At 38.2% G+C, this 21922-nt stretch overlaps 1 protein-coding gene across 3 annotated transcripts in view; it reads right to left on the reverse strand.

The window, feature by feature from the left end:
• ZNF385D (zinc finger protein 385D) overlaps positions 1–21922 on the reverse strand; it is a 934321-nt gene that overhangs the window by 126231 nt on the left and 786168 nt on the right. For all 3 annotated transcript variants that reach the window (XM_029214260.1, XM_029214259.1, XM_029214261.1), the window contains one exon: positions 8136–8246. In XM_029214260.1, coding sequence (XP_029070093.1) covers positions 8136–8246 — 111 coding nt within the window. The remainder of the gene's footprint in view (positions 1–8135; positions 8247–21922) is intronic.

The raw sequence follows: 21922 nt of genomic DNA on the forward strand, positions 1-21922 counted from the left end.
CTAAGACTTGTAGAGCTTTCCTAACATTAATAGGTTTCTTGTCTCATCTTTGGGGACACGTGGACGATTTTAGTTGATTTAATTGGAATCATACCTCTTGTTCACCACGTGCAACTCTCCCCATCACATTCTGTCCTTTGATGCTTTGCACATGCTTAACCCTCTTCTCAAACTCTGCATTCAATAGGTGGCATTTGATGAAACAGACTCGGCGGAGATTATCTACTGCCCCCCTGCCCCGCCCCCTTCAAAACTTAATACAAGAGTGCTGCCTTTGAGGCGTTCTCAATTTTGAAATGTTTCTAGGTTCTAGCGATCTATACTACTGGCAATCTAGCAAGGAGTTTAGTACTGGTATCAACCTTAACGTCTACATTGTGTGTAGAACTTAAGTGACCAGTTGTCCTAACTGAAAACTGTCAGCTGATACCAATGCAAGTCTCGAAATTAATTTCCCTTAGGGAAGGTCACGTGATACGTTAAGTAAAAACACTAAGTTGGGACTTAGGAGCCTGGTTTTCAGTCCTCTTATCTGTTTCAACAGCTTAGAGACCTTGAAAAAGTCAACTCAATATTCTGGCCTTTGGTTTTCCCAACTGTACAATCTATAAAATGGACAGAATGATTTCTTATACTTCTCTAAGTCCTAACTTACAACAATTCTCTGAGGGGCTCACAGTATTCCACAGAAATACAAGTACCTCTTTGATTATTGGAGGTTATTGTACACATCTACTTGTCATAGCTAAAATCAACTTTCTCTTTCTATACTTTCAAAGTCAAATTTTCCAAGTCTAGGAGAATTTGATAGAAAAGTGAGTTTTATTAATTTGTTTTTCCTTGTTTATCAAGAAAAGAAGTCCAGAGAAATATGGACCCTTTTATAATGATTTCTCTTTTTTCTCAGTCCCATACCCTTCATTCCACCCACAGATGAAACTCTGGAATATCAAAGTCAATTCAGAGTCCCGAAATGACCCAATATTCAAGTTTTATTTTTAAAAGCCTGCCAAAGAAACACACTGCTTAAATAGATTCCTGTGCTCTTAACTGGCTCATTTTCTCCTGAAATCTCGAACAGCCAGACTCAATATCTCTTGTTTGGTCTTTCTGTTCAAGTTTTGCTTTCTGAGAATTTCTGACAGAGCCTTGGGCTCTATTCAAGAAGTAGAAGCCAGTGAAACTGAGGGATGAAATGGCCCAAACGCACACTCAGAGGACGTGCTCCAGACCCAACTCCTCACAGAGGGACGACCTGGCAGCCCAACTCAAGCTCATCAGGTCCCAGATATATCTCCTTTGGCAGGGAAGCTGAATGGCCCTGTCCTAGAACTGTTTTTGAAGAAGAAAAAGCACCCAGTGGGAAAGCCATGATGCTCAGGCCAACGCTCTAAATAGCTCTGTGAGTCCTGGAGACACGGAAGGGACACACTCTTATGAAAGAGCTGTTTCAAAGCTGCCTGAAAATTTAATTTATAACTGGGTTTCTCTGAAGTTCCTTTGGGACTTAACAGAAGCAGCAATAGACTTAAAGAGGTTGAGAGTTTTTAATAAATGCAGCTTTGCCAGGGACAAGTGGTTCCTGCTGCTTTTAAAAGGTAAAAGGTAAAGATTTACCAGGAGTGGGCACCTCAGATCTTAACACAAAGATACACTAAGATGCACAAAGATCCTTTCAACTTATAGATCCCTATAAGTACTTTTTTTAAAAAGAGAGATATTTTCAAACTTCTGTATTTCTTAAGAAGTAATTTAACGTTTGAAGAATGAAACAATTGTAACTTCATTTTTAGCCCACAAAGTAAAAATGACCTTTCTGTTTCATTCACTATAGAATTTATAATCCAATTGTTTACATGTTGTAGTTTATAATCCTTACAACGTGGCTGTAAGGAATGGCTAGTTATTTTAAATGAGATGATTCTGGAACCTGTAAGTTCAATGAAGAGCCCAAGGACACACAGCCAATTAAGAGAAGACAAATCTAGACGACAGGATGTCAAATTCCTGATCGGCTGTTTTTCCTACCATTGCACTCGGCTTCCCTGGATGCTGTTTTCAGGTCTGGGGTTTGATGTGTATCCCCCATGCATAGATCTGTATTAACCTTCCTCCTAGGATATGCAATAACATGCTAAAATCTGAATGAGACAAAAATAATATCTATGAACTTTCCTGGGCGTGTCTCAGACTGAAGACACGGCCAGAAAGAGGCCAGAAATACTTAGAAAAGTGCAACTGAGATCCTCAAAATATAATTTTTAATTTGGGATAAAACATACAGCTTGAAAACCATAATAGGATAGTAGATGCAACCATCCTTTTTCCTTTAAGAAACTTAAGCACGGGGGCTTCCCTGGTGGCGCAGTGGTTGAGAGTCCGCCTGCCGATGCAGGGGACGCGGGTTTGTGCCCCGGTCCGGGAAGATCCCACATGCCGCGGAGCGGCTGGGCCCCGTGAGCCATGGCCTCTGAGCCTGCGCGTCCGGAGCCTGTGCTCCGCAACGGGAGAGGCCACAACAGTGAGAGGCCCGCATACCGCAAAAAAAAAAAAAAAAAAAAAAATGTGTCTTAAGATATGATGTTAACGAAAGAGTAATTATCTAAGTTTGGTCATTTGGTAGGAAGAAATATTCCTATTAGCATCTTTATCATTATATTGCCACATTTGGTAATGGAAGTTTTGACAGAGATATGAATTAAATTCAGATTTATTGCTTCATTTCACTACATATCTGGTTTCTAAAGTGCAGAACAATAATGATTTATATTTTATAATACCACTGGAAAATGTAAATATCAATTATATTGGTGATGGTCCCAAGGATTCCCTTTGGAGGGGTCTGAGATCTGTAAGTAATGTTATCTTCTTTCTCTCTTTTTGTTTTTTCATAAATTTACTTATTTTATTTATTTATTTTTGTCTGTGTTGGGTCTTCGTTGCTGCACGCGTGCTTTCTCTAGTTGCGGCGAGCCGGGGCTACTCTTCATTGTGGTGCGCGGGCTTCTCATTGCAGTGGCTTCTCTTGTTGCGGAGCATGGGCTCTCGGCGTGTGGGCTTCAGTAGTTGTGGCACGTGGGCTCAGTAGTTGTGCCTCGCGGGCTATAGAGCGCAGGCTTAGTAGCTGTGGCGCATGGGCTTAGTTGCTCCGCGGCATTTGGGATCTTCCCAGAAGAGGGCTCGAACCCGTGTCCCGTGCATTGGCAGGTGGATTCTTAACCACTGCGCCACCAGGGAAGCCCTAATGTTATCTTCTAATGAGGTTGCTTTTCCTCTGGTTCATAACAGTCACCTGAAATAATTAATGCTTGGCCATTCTGTGATAAAGGATTTGTTGTTACTGTATTATAGTTCAGTAGTTTGCATTTATCTTTAAATTTTCACCATGTTTATGACTGAACTGTGTGAGTGAACAGGAGTGATGCCGTTTGGGAGGACTTGTCAGTCATTGTGGTGGAGCCTAGCCCGCAGTGAGGGTGACCTCCACAGCAGCTCTGACTGCCCTGGGTTAGTTCCATGGGGGAAGGAGCCCTCAGGCTTTCTCTTTGGGGCAGCTGCACTGGGCAGGAAACACACAGGATGCCATCCATGCCATTGTTGTCACAGCTGCTGGATCTCTGGACGGACTTGCTGCCCTACCTGGACCAGTGAAGCAGAAACAGCCTGGAAGTGGACTCCGACCCTGTGTGGCTAGCCTCTGGCTAGGTGGCCTGGTATAAGCCTCCTACACTCTCTCTACACTTCAGTTTCCACTGTGAAATTAGCAAAAGTTTCCTTCCATCTTTAACATATCATGAAATGTTCTTTTGGGGATATTAACCAGAGTGATGATCAGATACCGCAATTTTATGATCTCCCTCAGTTTTGGGGCCTGAGATCTTATTTCCCATTCTATAAACAGTCATTGAGTAATTCATTTTCTACCTCACTTAATAATTTTACATATGTGCTGGCCTTGCTGTAAGTTGTCTTTCAAAGGCACACTTCCTAACTGGTCCAGGCCAATGGTAATTTATGCTGATTTTAAGATGCTGATAAAATAATTGGACAAATTACAACCTTTCATTCTTTAATTGGAAGCTTTCTGCATAACCTAATGTGTGTTTCACATAAATGTCAAAAAGAATTTTTTTTTTTTCCCAAAGAAAAAGCCTGCACCAGGAGAAGGCAATCTGATTTAAAGTGCATACAATATAGTGTGCCACTTAGAAAGATATCTGCAGGGCTAAAAATGGAAAAAGTACTGTACAGGAAACGGGTATGGCATAACACCAAACTACAGACTTTATAATACGAAGGGTTAAAAAAATAAATAAAAGCTTAGAGGGAAAGGAAACTGAATTTTCATGATGCAGAGATGAAAAGAACTAGAAGCTATTATTTTCATTGGAAGGGGAAGAAGCTTTGAAATGTAAAAAGGTTCACAAGGCAAAAATACTTTCCTATGTGATAGAGGATTCAACCAAGCATACAAGTGAATTACAGTGTTACTTTTCCAGATTCTAGGTTTAAGAATGGAAATAGCAAGATAAATTCCAGATTTACCTGGAAAGAGCAAACAGACAGTTGTATTGGGATTTAAAGCTTTTTGGGAATACAATGCTCAATAACTATATCTATACATCTATATAAATATATATATACGTATATATACACATACATATGTATGTATACATATATACACATACATAGGTATGTATTTTCTTTTTTTATATATGAATGAATGAATGATAAATCCAATTGATCTTGGCATTCAGTACTAAATATTTCATGAAATAGTATATATAGATATGACCAGTCAATAAATAAACAAATCTTATATTTTCAGCACATTAGTTCCCCTTTATTGACATAATAATGCTACGGAGATATTTAAAGTCTCTAAAGGAGTTTCTACTCCTGTATTTCAATTTTGCAATAATTATATTTTGTTTGTAAATCACAGTTAATATGTTGCTATGTCATTTATAAACTCAATAACATTGGGTCTTCCTATTAAAAAAAACTGCAATTTAAAAAACTTGCACTGCATAGTGAATTTATATTCAAGGCTCAAGGCAAGGAAAAGGGCACTGAATTCATGTGTCCAGTTTATACAGACCGAAGATTTGGACTGGGTAATTATCTGATAAATTCAGGTGGTCATGAAATTCAGTTCAAATGTAAGTCAGACATCCACGTGAGTACCTATGGTAGGCAGGATAATGATGTTTAAGTCCTAATCCCTGGAATCGATGGATATGTTACATTACGTGGCGTGACAAAGGAGATTAAATTAGCAGATGAAAGTAGGTTGCTGAAGAGCTAAATTTAAAATAGAAAAGTTATTCTGGATTATCCAGGTGGGTCCATGGTGATCACAAAGGTCCTTCAATGTGGAAGAGGGAGGCAAAAGAGAGAGAGAGTAATTCCACATGCAAAGAACTCAACTGGCCTCATTGCCTTGAGGATGGGAGGGGGTCGCGAGCCAAGAGGGCAGCTTCTAGAAGCTAGAAAAGAAAAGCAAGGGGAGTTCCCTGGTGGTCCAGTGGTTAAGACTCCACACTGCCAATGCAGGGGCCCGGGTTTGATCCCTGGTCAGGGAACTAAGATACTGCATGCCGCAACTAACGATCCCACGTGCTGCAACTAAGACACAGCACAGCCAAATAAATAAAAAATAAATAAGTATTAAAAAAAAAAAAAGAAAGGCAAGGAACTGAAATCTCCCCCAGAGCCCCTGAAGGAACATCACCCTGCTAACACCTTGCTTTCAGCCACGTAAGACCCATTTCTGACTTCTCACCTCCAGAACTATAAACTAATAGAGCTGTGTTGTCTTAAACCACCAAATTTGTGGTAATCTGTTACAGCAACAATAAAAGATTAACACAGTAACCATCTAATGAGTGGTCAAGTCTGCAATTGTTTAATTACGACCGAGACTGATTCTTGTCCATTCTCCAAATACCTTGGCCATTTTCCTTTTAGAGAAACCTGAGAACAAAGTTATAAGAATGAGAAGCAATTTCCCTAATAAATACATATTGATTCCTATATCACTTTGAAAATTCATTAGCAAATGAATACAAATACATTTTTAATCTCTTAATAAGAAATAAAATAAGATTACATTTTAGAAAAGAAATACGCAAATCTTTATTTTACATTATGTTCTTTATGTTAATAATCATATATGGAAACATAGTGTGTTTCCTAAAGCATACCTGACAGTATTTCTAAAGTTTTAAATATGACTTTGATATCCATCTACAGGATTAGTAGAAACACCTGCCAAAAAAAAAAGACCAATTGTGTCTTGAAGTGGTGAGTTACCCATCACTGGGGATAATCAACCCAAAGACCTAGTCTAGATACAGCAAATGGTTTTCTTACATTTAGTGGGAGAGTGGGTTCAACGAGCTTGAAGTCTCTTTCTGGCTTCCAGTTTACAGGAAGTTTTCTTAATATAGAGAAAAACATTAGCAGTGAAATTGTTGACAGAAGGGTTGATATTTGAAACAGCCCCTATTAGACGTAAGGAGCGGGAAACAGGGCTCCTCAGAGACTTTTGCAACATTATCTGATCAATACCAAAGTGAAATATCAATATGATTTAAGAAGAAAAGGAATAAAGAAGGACACACTTAACAATTATGGAACTATATGATTGTTTGCTGAGTATTTAAAAATGATCAAAATTGCAACTGTTGAGTTCAGAACTCTTATTTGCAAGTCAGGAAAGCTGTTTTGTTTTTTTTTTTTACACCAGCTGGAAGAGGTTATTATATAACATTCATCACTTGAAATATTTTTTAATAAATTCAACTATAGTAATTTTCTTAAAATTCAAATTGAATCAAGGTGCTCAGTATTCAAAAACAAACAACAAAACAAAACAAAAAAAAACAAAAGACAACCCTTCAAATAAAATGCTGTATGTTTAGTGTATTCTTTTTACAGCAGCAAATGCCATTCGGGTGCTATGCAGGCAATCTAGTCCTCTTTTTAAGCCAACAGAAGGAATGTTATAAAATTACGTGATGATTATACTAGTAGGTATGAGTTCATAAGACAGTAGCAATCCTTATACAAATGAAATGCTCTCACGGAAGGAAAAAGCCACTTTATTTATGCCACATCTATTTCCTGTGCCTGATTATCTCATATGAAACCCTTATCATCAGATCAGCTAAGGGACACACTTGCCTAGGGTGATTAAATACTGGAAGGCCTAACATTCTCCAGAATCCAGAGCTGTTTGGTTATCTCCATACAGCATACCCATTTAGGGCAATAACATGGCACCCTGGAAAGGCCACTCTGATAGATGGGGTCCTCTGTTTACCAAGAGTGTCAACAAGATGTGCAATTTTTATTCCTTCCAAACCAGCGTCCCTTTTCTTTTCTGTATCTCAGGACCAACTCCATTCCAAAGTAGGATGGGGATGGGCGGCAGTTTTCTTCATATTGACCACAAGCAAAATTAGCTTCTGTGATGAACCCAGAGTCCACACTGTCCCTTAGAAAAGGTATAAAAGATGAGGATTCCTCTCTGTGAATAACTTGCAAAGTGTCAGGTCTACACTGTCTTGCTCCTGTCACGTTCTCCGCTTAACTTTTACTCATTAGGGGCTGGGGGCCTTTGAGGTCTTCAGAACCCCGTGTTAAAATGCTTATACTTCTAGGTCAGTGACTGGACGTCTCTAACACAAGTACAATTAAAGACACCAGAGATCTGCAATTGGGGACCGTCAGGGCAGGAGAAGAGTATTTACAAAGCCAAAACCTTGGCTTTGAAATATAATCTGGGACCTACCTTATTTCAGAGGTGTGATTTACTGAAAGCCTCGTTACTCCTAAATTTCTACCATTCCCCAAAGGCAAAGTGTGTTACCTAAATTTAGCATTCCCAAGAGACTAAAAAATACCATTAAAGTGCAAGTATACCAGTTTGTTTAGGTGTGATTTTTTTTATAGAAAACAACCAAACATAATATAATAAAGTCCAAACTTAAAGCACATACGGAGTTAAAATGTTACCTTTGCATTTTGACATGCTCAGTTATTGGAGAAAAATGTTTAAGAAACGTCTTCTGCAAGATTAGAACAGCAGAATACATTCTTTTCCAGTGAATACTAAATGATAAACTTACATCAGAATTAAATCTCAGCTGGCAAACGTTGCATGATATGATTTGCTTTCTTCGATGAGGGAGAGGGACCCCGAAAGTATGATTTATTACAGCTTTCTGAATCGGGTCCATCTGTAATGAGAAAAAAAAAATACAACAAATAGAAATAAAGCTTGTCAGTTCCATTGGAATGTTGCCTATTTCATTAAAGAACCAATCTGTACAGCTTCAATCTACTGCTTACATTATAAAGAACATTTTTATTCTAAGAAACGGCATTTCTACTTTCTTGAAAGATAGACAACAATGAGCCCAAAGCGCAGTACGATAAGGAAATGATAAATGTACCCATTAGAGTCTGCATGCTAAACCGTTCTTCTCATTTAGGATCAACAATTGCCTCAGTTTGATAATCCTCAAATACAATTAAAGGTTTATCAAAACTCAAGCTATTGTGAATGCCAGAAACCTTACACAGAAGTTAGTCTATGCCATTGCCCTAAACGGACTTCAAAATAGACTTAGTCAGATGAGCAGCTATGAAACTAACTTAAGCCCCATTATGGATAATTAACCTTATGCTATGTTTGGTATCTTTCTGCCTTAAGAGTGTGGTATAGATTTCCCCTGCTATCTGAAAGTAGACGCCACTACCTTAGGGCACATCTTGCTAACGGCTGCACAATGTAAACCTAGCTAAAGCACAGATGCGCACAGACACAGTTCAAAGCCATGGCGGCTGGATGCTGAGTGTAATTGCCTGGGGAGGGGACGGAGCTTAGAGACGCCAGCCTTGCTGGTCAGGGTTCATGCTGCCTCTGTAAGAGCTGCTGCAAAACAAAGGCTGAACATCACTTTCGCTGTTTGCCTTTTTGTGTAAAAATGAAAATCCTCTTTGGATTTCCTTTGGTTAGCAGAAACAGGTACTAATACAGATCTTTGGTCAAAGTGAGGTGACAGAAAGAGAATTTTGGAAAAGCGAGGGTTACCTGTACACAAATCCTGCTTTCTAAGTATTCAGACATGGAGCTATGGATTCTTTCAACAATCATTTACTGATCACCTAATACATACTGCTGTCCTATGGACTTACTGCTTGAGGTTCAGAGAGTTTGGGCCAGATGTCAGTTACTTCTCTTCATCCCATTCCCAGGACAGGACAAGGGACACCCAAAACATCATGTCAGCAACCTAGCTCTGATAAAATTTCATGTCTCCTCACCAAGCTTTGTCCCAGGGTCCACATCAGTGATTCCCAACTGTTAGAGTCAGATACAAATTTTGATCTGCTTCTTAATACTTGTGCTACCTCTTTGCTCATCTGCATCTGTCTCTTAAGGTTGTGATGAAGTTTAAACATAATGATTCTTGAAATTACTGAGCACAGGACAGTGCCGGGCACATTAAGAAGTCAGTAAGTGGTGCTGGGAAAACTTGGACAGCTACATGTAAAAGAATGAAATTAGAACACTCCCTAACACCATACACAAAAATAAACTCAAAATGGATTAAAGACCTAAATGTAAGGCCAGACACTATAAAACTCTTAGAGGAAAATAAAGGCAGAACCCTCTATGATATAAATCACAGCAAGATCCTTTTTGACCCACCTCCTAGAGTAATGGAAATAAAAACAAAAATAAACAAGTGGGACCTAACGAAACTTAAAAGCTTTTGCACAGCAAAGGAAACCATAAACAAGGATAAAAGACAACCCTCAGAATGGCAGAAAATATTTTCAAACGAAGCAACTGATAAAAGATTAATCTCCAAAATATACAAACAGCTCATGCTGCTCAATATCAAAAAAACAAACAACCCAATCCAAAAATGGGTTGAAGACCTAAATCGACATTTCTCCAAAGACATACAGATGGCCAACAAACACATGAAAAGATGCTCAACATCAGTAATTATTGGAGAAATGCCAATCAAAACTACAGTGAGGTATCACTTCACACCAGTCAGCATGGCCATCATCAAAAAATCTACAAACACTAAATGCTGGAGAGGGTGTGGAGAACAGGGAACCCGCATACACTGTTGATGTGAATGTAAATTGATACAGCCACTATGGAGAACAGTATGCAGGTTCCTTAGAAAACCAAAAATAGAACTACCATATGACCCAGCAATCCCACTACTGGGCATATACCCAGAGTAAACGATAATTCAAAAAGACACATGCAGCCCAATGTTCATTGCAGCACTATTTACAATAGCTAGAACATGGAAGCAACCTAAATGTCCATCAACAGAGGAATGGATAAAGATGTGGTGTATATATACAATGGAATACTACTCAGCCATGAAAAGTAACAAAATCGGGTCATTTGTTGAGACGTGGATGGACCTAGAGATGGTCATACAGAGTGAAGTTAAGTCAGAAAGAGAAAAACAAATATCGTATATTAATACATATATGTGGACTCTCAAATGGTATAGATGATCTTATTTGCAAAGCAGAAGTAGAGACACAGAGGTAGAGAACAAATGTATGGATACCAAAGGGGAAGGGGGGATGGTAGGAATTGGGAGATTGGGATTAACATATATACACTATTGATGCTATGTATAAAATAGACAGCTAATGAGAACAGACTGTATAGCACAAGAACTCTACTCAATGCTTTGTGGTGACCTAAAGGGGAGGGAAATCCAAAAAAGAGGGGATATATGTATACATATAGCTGATTCACTTTGCCGTAGAGTAGAAACAAACACAACATTGTAAAGCAACTATACTCCAATAAAAATTAATTTAAAAAAAGAGTCAAGGGGCTTCCCTGGTGGCACAGTGGCTAAGAATCTGCCTGCCAATGCAGGGGACACAGGTTTGAGCCCAGGTCCGGGAGGATCCCACATGCCGTGGAGCAACTGGGCCCGTGCGCCACAACTACTGAGCCTGCACTCTGGAGCCCGTGAGCCACAACTACTGAGCCCGCGCGCCTAGAGCCTGTGCTCTGCAACAAGAGAAGCCAGCGCAATGAGAAGCCTGCGCACCGCAAGGAAGAGTAGCCCCCGCTCGCCGCAACTAGAGAAAGCCCGCGTGCAGCAACGAAGACCCAATGCAGCCCAAAAATTAATTAATTAATTAAACCTAATAAATAAATAAAAATAAAAATGAGTCAATAAATGTTGTCTATTACATTTTCCCTTTTGCACATCCCACGTGATGATCAAGGTTAACAGGTGCCTCACACTCCTGTGGTCTTTGTTGGCACACCTTCCATTTCTCACATGGCCAAAAAACATTTCAAAATGATCCCAATGTTGTACATACAGCCATCGTTTTTGTTGAATGCTTGTAGAGTTTGGAACTCAGCTCTCATCAGATACAAACTTCTTATGAGAGTCTTCCCAATGGGTTGAGCTAGCTCAGAAAAGATTTGACATACACACAAAAGCTAAGAACGTGTCTGTGAAATGATGCTCTAATATTCAGCTTCTGGGATACATAATAGTTCATTAATTAGCCTAAACCAGTCATTGATACATTCCACCTCCTTTTGTGTATTTCAGATCATCAGAACCAGCTAACTCGTAAGCCCTCTTCACTGGTTAGGAGCAAGGTTCTGTCTACATTCACAACTCCTAAAAGGTTGTCTAGACACTCTTAGTGCACTGTTCTAAGTAATAACAACATCAACAAGAGAATTAATAGCACTCAGCATTTATTAAGTGCCTCCATGTGCTAAGTACTAGGATGGGTGGTTTATATATTAAACAGTTATGATCAGGAAGAACTCATGGGTTCTCATTTTTATCTTCCATCATCACTTTAAATTTTTTCTCATGTTAATCCCAGATTCTGGATGAAGCTCAACTGCCCCATAATTTTTCTGGTCACTTCCAGGAATTAACACATTCTAGGATCCCCTCCCTCCCCCTCCAATTCTACCATATTTTCTTTTTAACCAGTTTTATTTAAGCGTAATGGATGTACAATAAAATTCACCAATCTTAAGTGTACGATTTGATGAGATTTGACAAATAGATACAGCCTTAATAATTATCATATAGAATATTTCCATTACCCAGCAAGTTCCATCCTGCCCTCTGTGGTCCATTCCTACCTCCACCCAGCCTCTGCAAGCACTGGTCTGCTTTCTGTCACGATATTTTTCCATCTTCTCAAAGTTCATACACATGGAATTGTACAGTATGTGCTCTTTTGTGTCTGGCGTCTTTCATTCAGTATGATGCTTTTAAGATTCATCCATGTTGTTGCATCTATCAGTAGCTAATTCCTTTTTATTGCCGAGTAGTATTCCTTCGTACGGATACACCCCAATGTGTTTATCCATTTGTTAGTTGATGGATATTTGAATTGTTTCCAGTATATTCTATAACTTTTTCAAATCTTAATACATAATCTAAGCGCATTCCTAAATTCAGTTCAGCATCTTAATCCAAGCATTAAAAATTAACATAAAATTACAGTTCCTTTATCTTAGCTTGAACCTGCTCTAGAGGAACAGTGTGAAAGGTCAAAGGGCATGGTACAGAATTCTTCTCTATATACACTGCCAAGTCCCTCACCCCAGGTAAGTCAAACTTCCATCAACTCCACCTCACCCCTATTTCCTCAGAACCAAAATGGACAATGCATAGAACTTGAGAAACCCATTGACCACACAGATGAGTGAATCTGGGAGGCTTCGAGAGCCCACTTTCTGCTTCCCAGGATCACTCTTATACGACTCTAAAACTGCCATCACAATGCTTCTGTGACAGCACAGAGAACACCGGGGCATAACTTCCCTTTCAGCCAACAGCCAGAGAAATATTAAAAGCTGAAAGAGGTACTGATGTAGAGGTAGCTGTCTCATCATGTTCTGTTGTATCTGTTCTGTCTGCACAAATGGGGTCCATTTCTATTAAGGATCAGGTGAATTATGCCTATATTCCATTTAGGAATACTGAAGCCCCCTTATAATGACACTTTGAAATAAAAATGAATTACAGATTTATACTAAGGGCTCTCTGAAAATACATACTGTTGAGTTTTTATCATATTTTGCAAGTAACATATTATTTTGTCTTTCATTAACACTGGACACTTGCAGTGACCACATTCAATCCGGAAAAGAGTAGGAGGTATTTTGGAAGTAGGCACTTCATACAAATGTGTCATATTCTCTAGATTTAATTCTTTTTTTTGAATTGAATGTTGTTCTGATCACTGTTGCTATAAAATCAAATTTCCAAATGCTAGGTAATGTATTCTAATTCAGAGACCATTTTATTTCCCAGTATACTTTAAAAAAAGCACAACCGAATTCTATTTTAATGATGGCTTCCACAAACATAGTTATACCACCAAAAGTAATTATATTTTATTATTTTAGAAACCTAGTACAACAGAATGACAAAAGTTTAATGCCTTTATTAATGAAAGTAAGTCATAATCACCTCTCCCCGTGAACCAACAGGTCTGATCTGTCAAAATAATCACACCTTATTGTGTGTATGCGTATTATCATTAGGAATTTGTCTACAGAACCAGTCTGAAGAAATGCCAATGTGTGTAGGAAAGAGAAAAGGGATTCTTGGATCAAATAAGTTGTAGGAAATCTAGGTACCACAGCCTGGACATTCACAGTGCACATCAAATATTAAATTCGCTGAGATGTCTCACAATAAAAATATCTGCTTTAAATAATTTCTAAAATAATATAACCAAAGTTTTGCTGTTTTCTTTGTTTTTAAATTTAGCATCTTTGTTCAATGCATAGTTTAAAAAATAGTGATCTGGTAAAATAAAATCGTTACACGAATATGAATAAGATGTAATGCCTTCGTACAAAACGAAAGTCACTAAACGAAACATGCAATACACAGAAATCAGAGCCAGACATATCACTGAATCCATGCAGCCCTGAATTAAAAACGAAAAGAAATGGTAAAAGCTACATGGCATTTTAAGACATTTATTTAATTTCTAAAGTGGGAAATTTTGAAAGCTAAAATTTTCTAAATACATTATCCACCCCTCCCCAAACCAACAAACAAAAGTGAAGAATGATACACTAGCTATTGATATGTTTACCCAAACTATAGAGTAAAATTCAATTTCAAACTCAGTCTATGGCCTTATTTAAAGCCAAATGAATAAGTTTTCCTTCATTTCAAGTTTAAGGGTCTTTGCATTTCTCTCCCAGGCCTAGCTTTTCCCTCATCTCCCCTCAGGGCTTTCGGCTAAATTGATTTGTAAATGAGTAACCAGTGCCACAGTTCTTCCCAGGGAAGTCAGCCACAGTTCTTTCCCTATATTCCCTTTCTTAGGATGCTGCTGTGTTTTCAGAGAGGAGGAGGCTTAACCCTGAGTTTACATTTCCTGCTCCAAGAGACCTCTCCTCTTTCTGTTCCCATTAGTACTGTGGCTTTCAAATCAAAGAATAAGAACTTAAATGCCAGGAAGTTAGAAGTCCAGAAATATAAAGGTTGTCTCTTCGGGCTGGTATTTCTAGGGAACAATGGCCAGTGACAATAATGCTAAAGGTTACCTTAAGGGCACTTACTGTGTTTATAAGCATTATTTCTATCCTAACAACTTTCTGAGGAGGTCTCACTCTCCCTTTGCCTATCGCAGAAGCAGTAAGTGGCAGAGTCAACTAATACCCACAGCTTCCCACTCGGCACCCACCCCTACCTCCATCCAGTACCACGATAAAGCTCTGTGATATCCACTGTCGTGGATGTCTGTGACCATGAAATAACAAGTGACACTGAGTAATTTATTCCATCAACTATGAACTAGTAAAACTGGTGTTTATGTGACATAACCACACCTTAGAAAACACGAATTTAAAAATTCCAATAATTGCACTCCAACAAATTTGTCCGTTTGAAAAAAATTGCAACTTTTGTCCTTTAAAAAAAAAACTTTTTAAAATGGGCATATAACTTACATACCAAAAAAGTGCATACATCTGAAGTGTATTAGTTGATTTTATAAAACATGTGCATACTCCCATGGTATCACCATCCCCACTAAGATACAGAACATTTTCAGCATTTCTCTTCTACAAGATTCGGGTTGGAAGGGAGTTTAACAAGAATACCAATCACTCAAGACCAAGACGCAGCTCTGAGTGGAGCTCGGGGGATGTGGAACAGAAGGTACACATGAAGTTTCATGGTTTCTTGGATTTTGCCAAGTAGCAAAGGACATGCATGAGTGCTTTCAACAAAGGAATTCATTCAACTAGAGGTAGGCTTTTCCCATCAATCTCAATAATCAGGTCAAACTCTTTCCCCATGCTTCCTGGTTCATCTTTCCCTGGCTAATGCCTACCTACTTTTCAGGACTCCAATCAGAACTCATCTCTTCTTCTAGAATTCTTAGCTGACCTCCTTCAAATGGGTTAGGTCCTCCAACTCACCCTGCAGGACACTCCATCGCACCATCTGAAGATCTCTCATCTCTTTTGTTTCACCCAAAAGAGGGAAGAGTCAAGGCAGGGCTGAGTCCTTTTGTTGTTTGTGCCCAGGAATCAGCAGAGTGTCTCCCACTTGGGCTAGGGCTCAACACATGACTGTTGAGTTGCTAAAAAAATTGAATATTATTAAAGCCCAATAACAAAACTTAACATCAGTCTTGGAATGGTATTAACAATAGCAGTGAGAAAACCTGGATTCACAAGGGAACCTTAGGCATGAGGGGTGAAGAGAGGTTATCAGAAGCAAAAGCATGTGGATAAATGACTCCATGATACAATCGGAATATAGAAGCTCGAAGTAGAATCTACAACTGGAAGCCACCAAGCAGAATTTACGTGTATTCATCTATGAATTCATTTATAAACATAGTGTCATCTAAGTAATGAGGCAATGGTTGATTGGTTCTCTTTATAATTTAATGCCAATATCAGATCATTTTTCCACCAGGCATCTTCCTAGACAAAGGCTAACAGACATACTGTTCTGATCAGTTCAAGAGAAGCTGATTTTGCTCAGGAAACCAATGCTTGAACTTAAATGAGCAAAGCCATTCAGATGCTCTCCAAGTACCCAGGACATGTCTAAATGGAAGAGACATTTCACTGTCAGTGGCTTTCTGCCATGGCTATTTTCCCTAATGTTCTATGAGAAGGCTAATAAAGTGAAACACTGTTCAAAGTAAAGAATGGATGATCTTAAGGGGATCTTAAGACATTGTTTTTCTTAGGATCATTTATGTGCTCCAGCAAATTGCATTTAACCAATGTGTTGTGGTGCTGTCATGGAATGCCCACAGATAGATGCACTCCAAGGTATTTTTTTCTTTTTTTGTCATTAAAAAAATTTTTTTAATTGAAATATCTTTGATTTACAATGTTGTGTTACTTTCAGGTGTATAGCAAAGTGATTCAGTTATACATATATATACTTATTCTTTTTCATATTCTTTTTCATTATACGTCACTACAAAATATTGAATGTAATTACCTGTGCTATATGGTAGGTCCTTGTTGTTTATCTATTTTATATACAGTAGTGTGTATCTCCTAGTTTATCCCTCCACCCCCACTTCCCCTTTGGTAACCGTAAGTTTGTTTTCTATGTCCGTGGGTCTATTTCTGTTTTGTAAATAAGTTCATTTGTATCATTTATTTTAAATTCATTAATGTACAGTTTTCCTCTGTACCTAATGCTGAGCGTGGACCTACCTAGAAAAGCTAACCATGACAGGAAACCAGATATATATGCATACACATATACATATACATATACCCCCTATATATATATATATATATATATATATATATACACACATATATATATATTCTTTTTCAGATTCTTTTCCCTTATAGATTATTGCAAGATATTGAGTATAGTTCCTTGATTTTTAAGTGGATATGTGGAATCGTTACCGACACAATGTCTCAGTCATGGAAGTTTAATCCTGGCTCACCTTTAGACATCATCTATTTGTGGTATTTTCAGTTTCACCCATCTTCTCATCTCCTGTGGTTCTCATTCCTTTTCCTGGGACCCAGTGGGTACTCAATATATATTGAAATTTTACTGAAATATCTCACTTTATCAATGAGAAAAGCTATACCAGGAGAGGGGAAAAGGTCAGAGGGAAAAAAAGGAAGGAAAGAAGGTGATTTCTTTCTATGTATGGGCTCCCGTTTCCTGCAATGAGATTTTTTTCTCTGGCAAAAAGAATATTAAGTTTCTTTAAGAGGGATGACTGTTGCCTGATCACACTAACACCACTCTGTAGAGAAGATACCAGTGCTTAATTTGGACACTTTAGAAACCTTGTTATCAGCATTACAGGTACGAAATTTGACTCAAATGCTTTGATCAGAATCCCGTTTCTGGTGGAATTAAATGGCAAAACCTCTTTGGAAGACAATGAATGCCTATGGGGCCTGCCTGAGCCAGGAGACAGGTTACCCAATGGTTGGTCAGCCTTGGTCTCCGAATAATGTCTAGGTAATTAAATCCAACAACTTCAGAGCTGGGATTCCATTTACAGAAAATGCCCCAGAAAGCATGGCGTTGTAGACTGAGCTGGAGGATAAATTTCAGAAATCCATTCTATTACCAGCTGTACCAGAAGTCCAGAAACACATCTGGTTCCTCAGTAGGTCACCGAAATGTGAGCCAGGTGTTGAAACCTGCTGTATTCTGAGGTGAAAAGAAAGGTGAGGACAAAATACTTTTGTACATAAATCACTGATGGCTGAACTGAAAGGATTTTCTCTTAATCTAAAATTATGTCCTTTCTATTTTTCTGTTGTTAAATTCCTTTCTTTTTCAAAATCATGGTGCTACTAGATAGATGGATAAATGGATGGAAGGATGGATGGATGAAAAGATGGTTGGATGGATGGATAGATGGATGGCTGGATGGATGGACAGATGGTTGGATGGATTATGCTCTGGCTTGAAATGATAACAAGGTGAAAGGACCATGTTGACCAGACTTTTAATACCCCCTTTTTAAGATTTGAACCATGTATAAGTTTCCTAGGGCTACTAACCAACTTGGTGGCTTAAAGCAACAGAAATTTATTATCTCATAGTCTTGGAGGCTAGAAGTTCGAAATCAAGATGTTTGCAAACCATACTTACTTCCTCTGAAATCTGTAAGGAGAATTCTTCCTGCCTATCCCTAGCTTCTGGTATTTTTGCCAGCAATCTTTAGCAACCCTTAGCTTATAGACACATCTTTCTAATCCTCCATCTTCACGTCGCAAGCTTCCTGTGTGTGTCTATCTCTGTGTCCAAATTTCCACGTCTTATAAGGATACCAGTCATATGGGATTAGGGACCATTCTACTGAAGTCATGTTAAGTTGATTATCTCTGTAAAGCGACCATTTCCAAGTAAGGTCACATTCTGATGTATTGGGGGTTAGGACTATAACATACCTTTTTTGGGGGGACACGATTCAACCCATAAGAAATGGAATGGGGAATATAAAAATCTACAAACCACTGTGAAATTTTACTCAGGCACTAATTCTAGGACTTCTTGATTAAAGGAAAAATCAAAATCAGTTTTCTTGTTTTAGTGCCTAAAAGGGAATGCTTGAACTAGCAATGGATCACTGAGACCATTCCTTGCCTGCCTTCTCTCTAACGTGATCAACTTTAGCCTCAAAGAGTCTTGTCATCCCCAAGAGTCTGGGAAGAAGAAATATGTTTAAGAAATTGAAATATACATAGAGATGAGGCTCATGAAATTGAAAGAAGCAGATCTTTACTAGTGAGCCCTCAAATAAATTTTGATGAGGTACTTTTGAAATGTCACAAAGTGAAAAGTTATAATCTATAGAAAAATTAAACAATGGCACATTGGTATGAGCTATGTGAGCAATTATCCTGATTTTAATTGTTTGGTTAAATTAGAAAAAAACATAAATTTGGGGGCACATGTTTCTCATTGTGCCTTTTTTTCTTGCTCCTTTGCTTGTTTGTCTCTGTTTCATCAACCTTTAATGCCTTTGAGAACGTATGATGATGTGTAGGATGGTTCTTTTTAAACAAATTCCATCTCAATAGGTAATTAATATGATCTCTTCTAGCATGAAAATCCCAAGTGAACACATACATATGGAATTAGGCACATAAGAATATCCTTACTTGTCTTTACGTTTTGTTCAAAAATGCAAATACACATATATGTCTGTGCATATGTCTGTGTGTGTATACACATGCATGCATATTATTTATGTACCAATTTATGTACCAGTATTTATCCACCAATCCCCTACATAAAATCTCTCACTCTTTTGAATTTGGCAGGATTCAATTTCTTTCGTTCTGTGTTTGGGCTAGACTTGATAGTTTCTTGAATTATTCGACTTCTCCTTGCACTGAAGTATTCATTTGCTAACTTACACACACATTTCCCCCACCTTCCCATAGGTGTCCCAGATGCCTATTTTTCTTAGCCATCAACTGGGAATGCAAGGCTTGAAGGGCATTTTACGTTGGCAAACACTGCCTTCCACGAACCAGCCCGGGCCCACGTGTCTGGATTCATTTCCATTCCTCCTTGCCTCCTTGTATTTCCTCCAGTATTACAGATTTGCTGGCAACTTCTTGTATAACCTGGTATGGTTTACTGTCTCCTTCTCTTTTGTAAGGTTCTTTCCTTTATCCAATCTTTATTACTTATTACATGTGTAATTCCTGCCTATCCCTCCTAATGTTCTTTTTCCAAGAGTAATCCCTGGCGTCTCTTGGTAGGCGGGGCTAAATACCCCTCCCCCCAGTCTTCACAACACCCTGTACATTCCAATGTCATGTCATATACTCTCCACCACCCAGATATTCTGCTTACAGCTCTCCCTTCCCGAAACTGCAAAAGATATAGTCAGTTCTATTCATCTTTGAAAAACAAGTGCCTGAACACAGAAAATACTCAGGAAAAGTTTAATTGTCAAAGAAAGTCATTAGCTAGGCAAAAGCAGGCACCCCAGCTGCTGTCAATCATTTTAAGGAGAAAAAGGTGGCCCAAGATATAATTCTTGGTTGAAGCCATGCAGTTCAATTTCATAGAAAATTTGCATTGTCATCTAAGGCCAACTGTTGTTTGGAGGTCTTGATGGAAATATTCAAAATAAACTGCAGGTTTAAAAATAAATAATAAAATCTCTCTTAAAATGCATGCCATGTGTTTAAAGCAATCATTCTTAACCTCAGCTGTACACCAGGAATCATTTGGGAACTTGTTAAAGGTACAGATTGAGAGCCCCAACCCAAGGCAAATTAGTTCACAGTTTAAAAGACTCCATGGGGGATGGCTAAGAAGTATTGGTCAAAACCTTGGTAACAGACTCAACTTCCTGTGATTAAAATGTTTTCCCTAGACGTTTCCAGGAAACCAATGTCTTCTTTGCCACCAATAAATAACTTTTAGCTAAAGAATTCTATAAAAGATATGGTAATATCCTTGTTTAAAGAAATGAAAACTGAAGAATAGCCAAGATAAATGATTTGCAGCTCCAAGATTTAAACCCAGGTTTATTCAAAACCAGTGTTCTTCCTACATACCACACTGACTCTCAAACATGTGTAGGAGCTCAACAAACTTCTGAAATCAACTTAAAAACTGGGTCTGAATTTGGGGTTCTTGGGAATTGGCAACCCATGGGCAGAAACATATACACATTAAAAAAAAAAAAAAAAAAGAAAGAACTGATGAAGAAAACTAAGCCAGAACAACTTGAAATAAACAAGGGATATTTTAAAGTACTTCTAACCATTGACTTGCTTGTTAATAAATGACACTGCAGGTTATTTTTAATCTCCAGAGTGTTGTTAAACTGTCTCACGTCTCTCTACATCTTTCTGGACTCTGCTTGTTTTTCACTTCCTGACCTTTTTAAGGACCTAAAGGAACCACTGTAAAGTTGAACTGTAGTTAAAAGCTTGAATCAGATACAGTGATAGACAAGGGGTCAGCAAAGATGTTCTCAACTGTGAAGGTCAAGGAAAAATGAAGCTGAGGCTATCATGTCCTTCCAGAAATCCTTCAGATCAAATCTGTCTGAACCAAAAGTGAAGGTAATCCAGTACCTAAGGACTTCTTTTGACCATAAAGGCATAGTTGCATTTGGTTGTAATTTAAACACTTCTGGTGTCTATCATACAGAAACATTTGTATAAATTTTTGAAAAACCACAAATACAACGTTGCTGGATGATTGGTGGCTTAACTGCATAAACTGCAAAAAGTAAAATATAAACTGTAACCACTTAAACCTCTCTTCACATAGCCTGAAGCGGGTTGCAAATCTCAGCTTGATACCCAGGAGCAAGCAGGTTGAGAACCACTGATTTAAGAGGTTATTTTGTTAGTTGGAATACTAACTAGTACATTTTGTAATTCCTGGGCACTTCAAGTCTTCTTCCAGAGAGACTCTCAAAATATTGTGCTATAATTTTTCTATTTTTGTTTCTTTTTATCAAATAATGCACATATGGTAACAAACCAAATAGTACAAAAGAGCTTCAGCCCAGAGGTAAATGCCTGAAATGAAATGTTTATTATTATTATTAATAAGTTTCTGCCAGTTGACATCATGGCTCTAAGTAACATGCTAATATATCTCTAGACACTAATAAAGAGGAGAATTTAATACATATACACTATCACACTTTGTCTTTCTCTCCACAATCTTCTACAAACATTTTCAAATTTTTCTAAGTTGAATATTCTCTTATTATTTTACAACTGTACATAATATGTTTCCATAGTTATGTCTGGTTCCATTACCTTGAGTCAGGATCTCAGATTCCCTGCTTGAAGTTACTCGTTTTCGTACATTTTTTCTTCCTCAATTTCCAATTTCCAAAT

The sequence above is a fragment of the Monodon monoceros genome, unplaced genomic scaffold (genome assembly GCF_005190385.1).
Source record: "Monodon monoceros isolate NGI ecotype Baffin Bay Population unplaced genomic scaffold, NGI_Narwhal_1 Super_Scaffold_11, whole genome shotgun sequence".
NCBI classification, from domain to species: domain Eukaryota; kingdom Metazoa; phylum Chordata; class Mammalia; order Artiodactyla; family Monodontidae; genus Monodon; species Monodon monoceros.